The 9,630-nt window shown below is 43.7% G+C and overlaps 1 protein-coding gene across 1 annotated transcript; it reads right to left on the bottom strand.

Moving 5' to 3' along the window:
• Positions 1-469: 469 nt before the first annotated feature.
• LOC141944169 (C->U-editing enzyme APOBEC-1-like) lies at positions 470-8,648 on the bottom strand. Its single transcript, XM_074870274.1, has 6 exons — positions 8,640-8,648; positions 4,250-4,376; positions 2,895-2,922; positions 2,088-2,476; positions 1,755-1,829; positions 470-558 (listed from the first exon to the last, which is right to left on the bottom strand). Exons 2-6 carry the CDS (start codon positions 4,269-4,271, stop codon positions 470-472), a joined length of 603 nt encoding a protein of 200 aa, XP_074726375.1. The 5' UTR covers positions 4,272-4,376; positions 8,640-8,648.
• Between the last annotated feature and the right edge of the window lie 982 nt (positions 8,649-9,630).

Raw genomic sequence — 9,630 nt, 5'->3', positions numbered from 1 at the left:
GGATCCTCCAAACCTCCTTTTCCTAGGCTTTTGCATTACTTTTCACTCTTAGTGTTTTCTTTAAGTGCCTACTAACTGAAAGGATATGAAAGAGCTCCACACAATTCAGAAAGATGTATGAAGCGAAGCTCCAGGGCCAATAATCATCTTCTCCATGTTGATACGCAACAAATCTTTTCCAGCAGTAACTGTAATCTGAGAAGAGAGATATCCAGTCACTCTTGATGAAAGGCATGCCCAGTTATTTCTGCATTAATATGTTAGTGAGTCACTTATTTCTCAGTAAGACAACGGTAAAGGGCAGGAGAAAGATATTCATCTGAGGGTATTCATGCAGGGGACCAACAATGACTTGCATCTACACAAATAAGTTAGTGGAAAGGGGAACCAAAACTCCTCAAATAGAAATATGTCTAAAAAGGGGAATTGCCAGAGAGAGAGATCACTACAGTGGCTTGGGTAACCCCTATCACCGGTAGCACATCAGGGCATAAAGCCAGAGCACGTTGGCCAAGGGAGAAGGAATCAGTGAGTGGTAGGCTCCTTCTTTGGGAGAGACTGAAAAGGGAAGTGGCACATGCAATCAGGGCTGTTCAGGCATACCTTTTGGCAGCCTTGTGCTTGATCTCAGCAGCATTGGTTAAGACAATAAACTCGTTGCTTCAATCATGAATCTGACTTATCTTGATGGTCAGGGAAAACATGGAGTGAACACCCTAACATTTAGCAGTTTCATATTGATCTTAGTGTTGATAGGATGGCCAGAGCTTCTGTCAATGCTCTGGTGGTGTAATCCCAGAGACAGGTTCCCCAACATAAACAATGTCCTTCAAGTTTACATTTGACCTGGTAGGTTTTGTAGCTGTACACTCTGGTAGTAAGTATCCAGACAGGTATGTGAGATTCATATCTTCAAATGTACATTCCTTCCTTTGAACTGCTTGTCTGTTTTGAGCCAGCAATGAATATGAGCCAGCAATATACGTTCGCAGCCCAGAAAGCCAACTGTATCCTGAGCTACGTCAAGAGCAGTGTGGCCAGCAGTCCAAGGGAGGGGATTCTCCCACTCTACTCCGCTCTAATGAGACCCCCCCTGAGTGCTGTGTCCAGCTCTGGGGCCTCCAACATCAGAAGGACATGGACCTGCTTGAGCGGGTCCAGAGGAGGCAACAAAGATGATCAGGGGCTGGAGCACCTCCCTTATGAGGACAGGCTGAGAGAGTTGGGGTTGTTCAGCCTGGAGAAGAGAAGGCTCTGGGAGACCTTATAGCAGCCTTCCAGTACTTAAAGGGGCTACAGGAAAAGCTGGGGGGGGACTCTTTATCAGGGAGTGTAGGGATAGGATGAGGGGTAACAATTTAAAACTGAAAGAGGGTAGATTTAGATTAGATATAAGGAAGAAATTCTTTACTGTGAGGGTGGTTGAGGCACTGGAACATGTTGCCCAGAGAAGCTGTGGCTGCCCCCTCCCTGGAAGGGTTCAAGGCCAGGTTGGACAGGGCTTTGGGCAACCTGGTCTAGTGGAAGGTGTCCCTGCCCATGGCAGGGGAGTGGGAACTAGATGATCTTTAAGATCCCTTCCAAACCAAACCATTCTGTGATTCTATGATTTTTACAGCCAAATGTCATCAGGCAAGCAAGACATACATGCAAAAAGACAGACATGCAAGAAATGTTCTCTGTAATGCATCATCTGAAAGTCTCCTTTAGATATGTGTCCTTCTCTTCCCCAGCTATCAAGTGAAACCAATTACTTGCTGCAGCTGGTAAGCTGATCTGCATACATATGCTAGGAGGGACAGGTTCTATCTTATGCTCAGGATTATTCACTGTATATAAAGGAAGTGTGGATGGTTACAGAAAGACATAACTCTCCTTGTTCAGATTTAACAAGAGGAAATGACCATGCTGGTCCTGCTGCTGTATGGGACTGGGGAAGAAATAAGGCAGAAGAGTGGCATTTTTGCACTCACTAGTCCTCCCCAATGCCAGTCATCACCGCTATTACAAAACACAACTGCTGAGAGTGCACATGATCCCAGACCTTTCAATTCACACCTAGACAAACCAAAGAGTAGTTGGGTTACCTGAAAGATTCATGATACGTATAATGACTCCATTTGTTGACAGGCTCCTGAGACCTTGCCGGTTACGGATATCCAAGTGCCTGAACAGCTTGGCTGCGTATATTTCCAAGGTCACATTGGGATGTACCCTCAGGAACTCCAGAATTCTTCTGGAGCATTTCCCACAGGGTGTAGTAGATAGGACCCAGGTGATGGAGCAAGACGCTGATGGCATGGCCTTGAAACAATTTTCCAAGAAGTTGACTTCAGCATGTTGGGTAGAATTGTTTGAGCACCAGTTCCTCCAGGTGGTACCTTTGCTCCACCTGATTTCATACAGCAGGTACACCACCTTTGGATGTTTGTCAGGCAAATAATTTCTTTTGAAGTCATTTGGCTGTATCTTCCACCTGCGACAAAAGTACCAGCAGTACTATGATCCCAACACTTCAATGATATTTGGTCCCATTGTGCATTGCCTGCTCTCAACATCAGCCAAGCCTCCCACTCTCAGCCTTTCCCATCACAAATGAGCAGCTTGAAGAAAGTTGCGATCTAACGATCTAAATCTGGAATTTGTTGAAGGCTCCAGAATTATTCCTCTAGAGTGGCCCTGGTGAAGCACGCAAAGCACCTCCTTGAGAGGTGCTGGGAGGGTAAGCAACAGCATCACCACTCTGAGATCAGCACTGATCAAAGCAGCAAGAGAACTGGAAAGGAAAATAGGGGAAAAGGATGGTAAGAAAACAAAGCACAAAGCTTCTTAACTTTGCCCATCTCTGGAAATTGCCATGGGGCCCAGGCAGCACACAGTGGTAGAACTCTTACCTTTGGTTGCTCTCTCTGGGTGCAGGACCTATATAGAAAAGATTTGTGAGTCATTGGGGATAGGAGATCAGAAAACAAAATTTCCTCTACACCTACTGTCCTGGCTCCTTTCAGACAATACACTCCCTGCCAAATCTCTTTTATCTAAAACGGCTTAATAAGTAGTCCCATCACAGCAGGATAGCCACTCTGGGATGCAGAACTCATAGATTTCTACCTGGGAGCTAAACTTGATGGTTGTTTAAACTATGCTGTACATGAACCCTTGCTCACTTTAACACATTAGGGTTGGCTGTGATCTCGCTCAAGTTTAACTTCGCTGATTTCAGCAGTACTGCACCTGCTTTTCCCTGACCAATTGAAGAGCAGAATCAAATCTCTTCTCCCTTTGTATTTTCTAAACCCCTTCTACTAGGCAAAACTTGAGCTGTTTTCCTGTTGGTACTCATAATGTCAGTCTAGACAAAAACATTTTCACACCCAATGGTTCTTTCTTTTCTTAGTATGAAACCATTTCAAAAGCTGAAAAAATATAAGGAAAATGCCAAGGAAAAAATATCAGTGCAGAAAGGAGGGTGATTTCTGACGAACACATACCTATGGGGTGGCACCACAGACCTGCCTGATTATGTATATTTTGTCTCTCGTGGTAGCAAATAAGTTTGACCCTATGACTCATTGATCCCTTCCCAGCTGACAGTCTAGATGAAGACACTTGCAGGTGAACAAGGCTAGTTATTTCTTTTGTAAAAGTCCATCCATAACAAACTTAAGGATTTAAGAGCCCTCATTTTATTGAAGAAAAGAATTAATTTACTTAGAATTAAGATTCTAAAGCCACAATTTTCCATATCTCTTAGCTCTTTAAGATAAGGAATTATGAAATATACACAGTGAAATTACATTTCAGCAAAAATAAAATAGTTTTCCATATCAACAGAGACCCATTCAGCTCTTTACACAGCCTTATTGCACTGATTCCTTCAGAGGCATTTCCTAGTTGTTGATTGCATCGAAAACAAAACAGGTGAAAAGATAAGTCAACAAATTTTCTCCATTCTTAATTGCCTTTGAGATCTCTTCCTACATTAAGAGGTCTTTTGGAATTTGAATACTTCCTGCCTAATGCCACATCACGGTTAAGAAAATTATATTAATATTTTGAAGCTGGACCTAATCTTCAAGGTACAGTAATGCATTCAAAGAGATGACACACACCAATCCACAAGTGTCTCCTGTGTATCTTCACATGCCGACATATGCATTTGTCTGTACTCACCAGTTCCTTACAACCACAGTAAACATCTACACTGAATATGGAGAAATAGACCTGCTTTTCACATATGTGTACTTACCTCTATCAGTGACAGCAGCCATGGATATTTCTGGATTTGTCTGTCGCCTCTTGGGTGATAGGTGTCCCTTTATTGATGGATGTTCCTTTATTAGTCTTACAGTTGTTTCAGTTTCGATTCCCGAAGACTGAAATTTAGACGTTAGTAATGTTACCCAGCTGAATATTTCTTCATGGTGACTTGTTCTTATGCAAATAAGCTACCTCACTGGATGAAACTGAAAGCAAATTCCTGGCAGCAAAAGACTGCAAAAGAGGGTGAGTCCCATGCAGAAGTGGATCTAGAGGTGTAGATAAGGTTGCCTGCCAGACGCTGGAATTAACAGAAGAGCCATTTTTTTGCAGTGCAAAACAGAAATGATATCTCTTTATTACCACTAGTCCCAGAATAGAAAAGCAACTCTTCTCTTGTCAACCCAACGCACCAAGAGAGAAAGAGCATCTACACAAATGGCATCAAGTCATAGCTGTGGCATGACAGGTAACTTTTCTGGCACCCAGATATCATCAGAAAATTGAGCAGAACTGGGTGGAGAGAGGAAAACAGATATCATTTGCAAAAGCTTGTGATTTTATGGATCTCCAACAGGTGGTAATGGCTACTGCCATTTTCCTTCATGGGACCATTCTGTGGAGTTCCAAGGACCACTCACACACCCTTGAACCCGGGTCCTCACATAAGCAAGGAACACCCTCAATGTGTGTGAGGACACATCTTTAGCTGTGGTCAACAACCGGGCAGACGCTCTCAGGCAAACTCTAAGCAAGCTGCCCAGCATCCAGGAGAACTATGGCAGTGGACAGTTTGTTGTGGGGGAACACCCAGATATTCATGAAACTTTACAGCTGAGAAGAGCTCTGTGCTCACGTGGGCACCCTGACAGCAAGACCTAAGCCAGCTGGTGAGTATCTGCAGAAGCTATTGGTCATGACAGATCAGTTCCCTGATGTAAAAAGAATAGACTTTTTCCAGTGCCCTGAGAAATCTGCTCAACATTATGAACTGGGCATCACCTTTCTGTGATCTGTTCTGTAACTCACACAAGATGCAGCAAAAAAATATTTCCCATTTAATCTGAAAAATGAGTGAAACAATGCTAGTTGCTAGTGAGAAGCTTTCCTCTGACTGACACACCCAAAACTGGCTTGCAGAGCGAAGACATTACAAAAGAATTCTTCATATGGCTTAGCTAGAGATGACTGTGCTGAGTCAGTCTCTATGACCTACGATTTCCTCTGGTTTTGTTATATTATTATTTCGTGGCTGCAGAAATGGATACACATTACTCCCTGAGGACAAAGCCATTCCTTCCTCAATGCCAAGTCTGACTTGGGATTGTAAAGCTCGGGGAGTAATTTATTTGTATTCTCCGAGGCCAGCCCTCAATATTCTATTGTCAAAAAAATACTCAGTTTCCTGCAGGGGCAGAACAAACAGAAGTAAACATGAATGGTGGAGTACAGAGGGAGGAGGGATTCAGGCACTGGCAAGGCCCTTGGTGAAGGAGAAGGATAGTCATGGCAGGTTATCGGGCAGCAGAGTGACAACACAGCATCTGCCTTTAGGGCCTTTGCTGCTGCAAGGTCACCACTCCACAGCACAGAATTGTTGCACAGTGGCTGCATTAGTTTATATCTTAGAAAGCGTGAGTGGGATCAACTAGACACTCAGAGACTTCTTGAAGCAAACAGAAAAGTGTTTGACTAATGTGTTTTTGAGTTCATGGACATGATGGACATGATACTCAGTAAGGCCAGAAGTGCATCAATACTACAGTATTCTCTTCACTTCTCTCTGCAGTAGATATTTACAAATATGCAGTTGTAAATTAGGCTTTGAGATGCTTAGTCTGATCTGCAAGAAATGGTTTGATCAGCAGCAGTGCTCAGTAACAGTAGTTCCTGGTATAAAACCAGCTGGTGTGCCACCAGCAGAGAAGAAAAAATGAGTCCAAGCAGGAGCAGGGAATTTGCAATGCAACATTTCCAGGTGTCTCCAAGAAGCTGAATGTGCTCTATGGGATGGTGGAAAACCAAAAGAAAAAAAGAAAAAAAAAAAAAGGAAATGTCATTCTGTTGTTCCTGTCAGCCTGATGTGAGGAGAGGAATCTCTTCTAAATCTGGCAGTTGCTTTAACCCTAACAAAATCAGAAAGACAAGGTCACCACACAAGTGAATTTTCATGCTTCTAGAAGAACTTGCACATTCTGTCTACGGGGACCAAACTTCAGTGCTTCAGAGTATGGTGATAACCTCTGGAAGGGTCATATATCTGGGTGGAAAAACTCTTTCTTGGCTTTTATGAGCAAACAGCAGTAATCCAGTATGCCTTTAAGATGCTACCTGTCTGTAGCAAGAGTCATGTATATGGGTGGGACCTCACGTTACTATGCTGCGACCAGAATTTTTTTTTCTATTCCTCATGCTGTCAATTATCTCCCCTTACAGAAGCTGCTTAAGATAGTGTTAGAGATAAATGTGAAGGTGGATTGTAATGCTGAGCTATCAGTAACATCTGAATATATCTCACCCACTCCAGCAAATGGATTTTTTTAAAAACAACCACCACCCTTATATGCACACCTCCTGAACATAAATGCATTTTGGAGGAACATACACTGCAAAGGGCACACAGAATGGTGGACATACACTCAGTCATGACTCCTTTAGCCATCAGGTTCCTTAGACCTTCACAACAATATTCTCTTTGGTGGTAGTGGAGCCATGCTGTATACATATGACCAGATTCACCAGTAATCATGTAGAAACTTCACAGTTTCTTCAGAACACTTTGCAGAGGGACTCCAGGATATATATTCAGAGGTGGACAGAGCAACAGGGAGCTAGCTCCCTGCAGATGTCTCCCAGGAAAGAGCTTTCAGAGTAACAGTCCTGCAGCATGACAGTATCACAGCAGTGGTGTCTACTAGATGGACCGCTCCGCTAATTTATCTCATTGAGCCAGCTGTGTCTCAAGAGAACAGGCACATAGTTTGCAATTCTTCTCAAACGTCTTTTGGATTATCTGACATTTGAAACCCAAGATGTACGTCTGGTAACAGCAACTCCAGCATCACACCGAACAATTTTATTCATCATAAAACACCAATAAGGACTGAGGTAGAAGTCATAGAAATGGAAACATATGGAAGAAATTAGGAAACACAGGCAGGTTAGAGAGAAGAAAGAGGAGCACAGAAGAAGGAAAGTTAGATCAGACCTCATAGAAGACAAAAAGAGACAAGGTTTGAATCAGCCAAGATCCCAATTTGCAATTCGCTGAGGATTTTACAGGTATCGATCTTTCTACTCTCTGGCTGAACGATCTATTGGAAAGAGGTAAGAATCACCCGGTGGGAATCTGGAAGCAAGGGGGAAGGCAAAACTTAAATGTGACTAAAAGCTTGGGGCTCATGCCACAGAGACTTAGGTCTCAATCTCCATTTACAAGCCTGGACTTAATTTGTAATGGTAAATTCTGTGTTAGTTCAAGTGCTCTGCTGCTGGCACATTTGACAGCAAAAGGAAAATCCAGTGTATGTTTGTTTGGATTTAATAGAGTTCTCTCAGTAGATATCTCCATTTTTATGGAAAGAAAAATCTCATAGCTTTTTGAGATTTACTCTGTGAACTTCAACCTTTAAAAAGGGCTAAAACATGTCTCTGTGTGCATTTGAATATGTATGTATGACTACACATTCACACAGATATTTACATATACATGTATGCATAATAATGCAATAATGCATGTAAAAAGAAGCTTGTAGATACACAAATGCACATCCTTAGACGCATATGAGTTTGCAGCTCTGACCAATAAGCATAGCTACCCATGGCCTCTTCATCCCTCCCCTCCCCTCCCCTCCCCTCCCCTCCCCTCCCCTCCCCTCCCCTCCCCTCCCCTCCCCTCCTCTCCTCCCCTCTCCTCTCCTCCCCTCCCCTCTCCTCCCCTCTCCTCTCCTCTCCTCTCCTCTCCTCTCCTCTCCTCTCCTCTCCTCTCCTCTCCTCTCCTCTCCTCTCCTCTCCTCTCCTCTCCTCTCCTCTCCTCTCCTCTCCTCTCCTCTCCTCTCCTCTCCTCTCCTCTCCTCTCCTCTCCTCTCCTCTCCTCTCCTCTCCTCTCCTCTCCTCTCCTCTCTCCTCTCCCTCTCCTCTAAGAGATTAAGGTAGCTGACATGCTGTCACGGTCCACTCGGTGGACTCGTGATGGTTCGTTTGCTACGATCTCGAAAGTGCAAAATTAAGGTGACCAACACCAAAGGGGATAGCAGTAATCAAACAGTGAAACTTTATTGGGTTGCCTGTGAAGAGGCACGCGATAGTTAGAGATGGGTGAAAGAAAGGAGAAAAGTAAAGTTAAGTTTAGAGAGAGGAGGGAGAGAGGTTATAGCTACCACCACTGATCTCACGACGTCCTAACGGTCCCAGGTCCAGCTGATGCTGCGTCGTCAATCGTCGTGGTCCTTGGTGGGGAAGCTTCCCATTTTCATTGTCCAGAAGTCATCTTTTATGCTTAGTAACACACCTTGCTCCACCTCTGCCTCAGGGGTCTCCGCCCTTCTCAGAATTCAATTATCATATCTCCAACCTTCTCGAGCAAGGCCATCGCGCGTGCGCAGGGGGGAGTGTCCGAGGTGTGGTCAGTCTTGGAGGCGGGTAACCTTTTGTTCAGTATCTAAACAAATATCTTGAGCCTCAATTGCGTTGCCTTCACAGATAAATCCTTGTTGTTCTTGCACAATGCAAGATTCCAAATTGACAGTTTGCCATTTTTCATCCACCTTTCGGGCCCATACTCTATGCTCAAAAGGATAGAGTATAGTTCCATCGTGGCTCAACCCTAATGCAATGACGGGATAAATTGGGTATATGGTAGCATTATATATAGTAAGCACAAAGGTTGTAGCTGTGTTTGCGATGGAGTCATAGTTAAAGCTTACCAGATTCCACCAGGACTGGAGTTTCTTCTCAAAATCAGTGGCACTGTCCCAAATTATTTTCCGAATTTCAGTGGGGAGAGTGCCTTCTTCACCTTCTCTTATAATTGAGGCGGCTACCGACTGCATCCATATTTGAGCCTGGATACAGCTGAGAGCCAAAGAGAGGTTATTCTGGATCACCCCAAGTGCATCTGCAATCAATTCATGATCCTGTACATTTACCTTTTCCCACTTTGGTAATATATTTGACAACAGCCACTGGTTAGTCCCCAGAGCCAATAAAGATGATCGCAAAGGCTGTTGTAAGTTAGCCAAATCACTAATTGAGGTAGCCAATTTGTTCATTATTACCTCTGAATCGATACTATTTAAAACTCCCAATCCTGTTCCCAAAACACCGGTTAGGTGTCTCCGTGTTCTTCTCATGGAAAGAGTTCGTTTTTGC

This window comes from Strix uralensis, chromosome 5 (assembly GCF_047716275.1).
Source record: "Strix uralensis isolate ZFMK-TIS-50842 chromosome 5, bStrUra1, whole genome shotgun sequence".
Lineage (NCBI taxonomy): Eukaryota > Metazoa > Chordata > Aves > Strigiformes > Strigidae > Strix > Strix uralensis.
The sequence above is the reverse complement of the archived record's forward strand: the minus strand, read 5'-3'. Positions and strand labels throughout refer to the sequence as shown.

Excerpts from the sequence above, each read along its gene's own strand:
- LOC141944169 (XM_074870274.1), bottom strand. The coding sequence starts at position 4,271 with ATGGCTGCTGTCACTGATAGAG. Across the intron at positions 2,477-2,894 it reads CCCAGAGAGAGCAACCAAAG|GTGGAAGATACAGCCAAATG; the intron begins GTAAGAGTTCTA and ends CTTTTGTCGCAG. Across the intron at positions 559-1,754 it reads CAGCTTACCAGCTGCAGCAA|TCTCTCCCAAAGAAGGAGCC; the intron begins GTAATTGGTTTC and ends TTCCCTTTTCAG.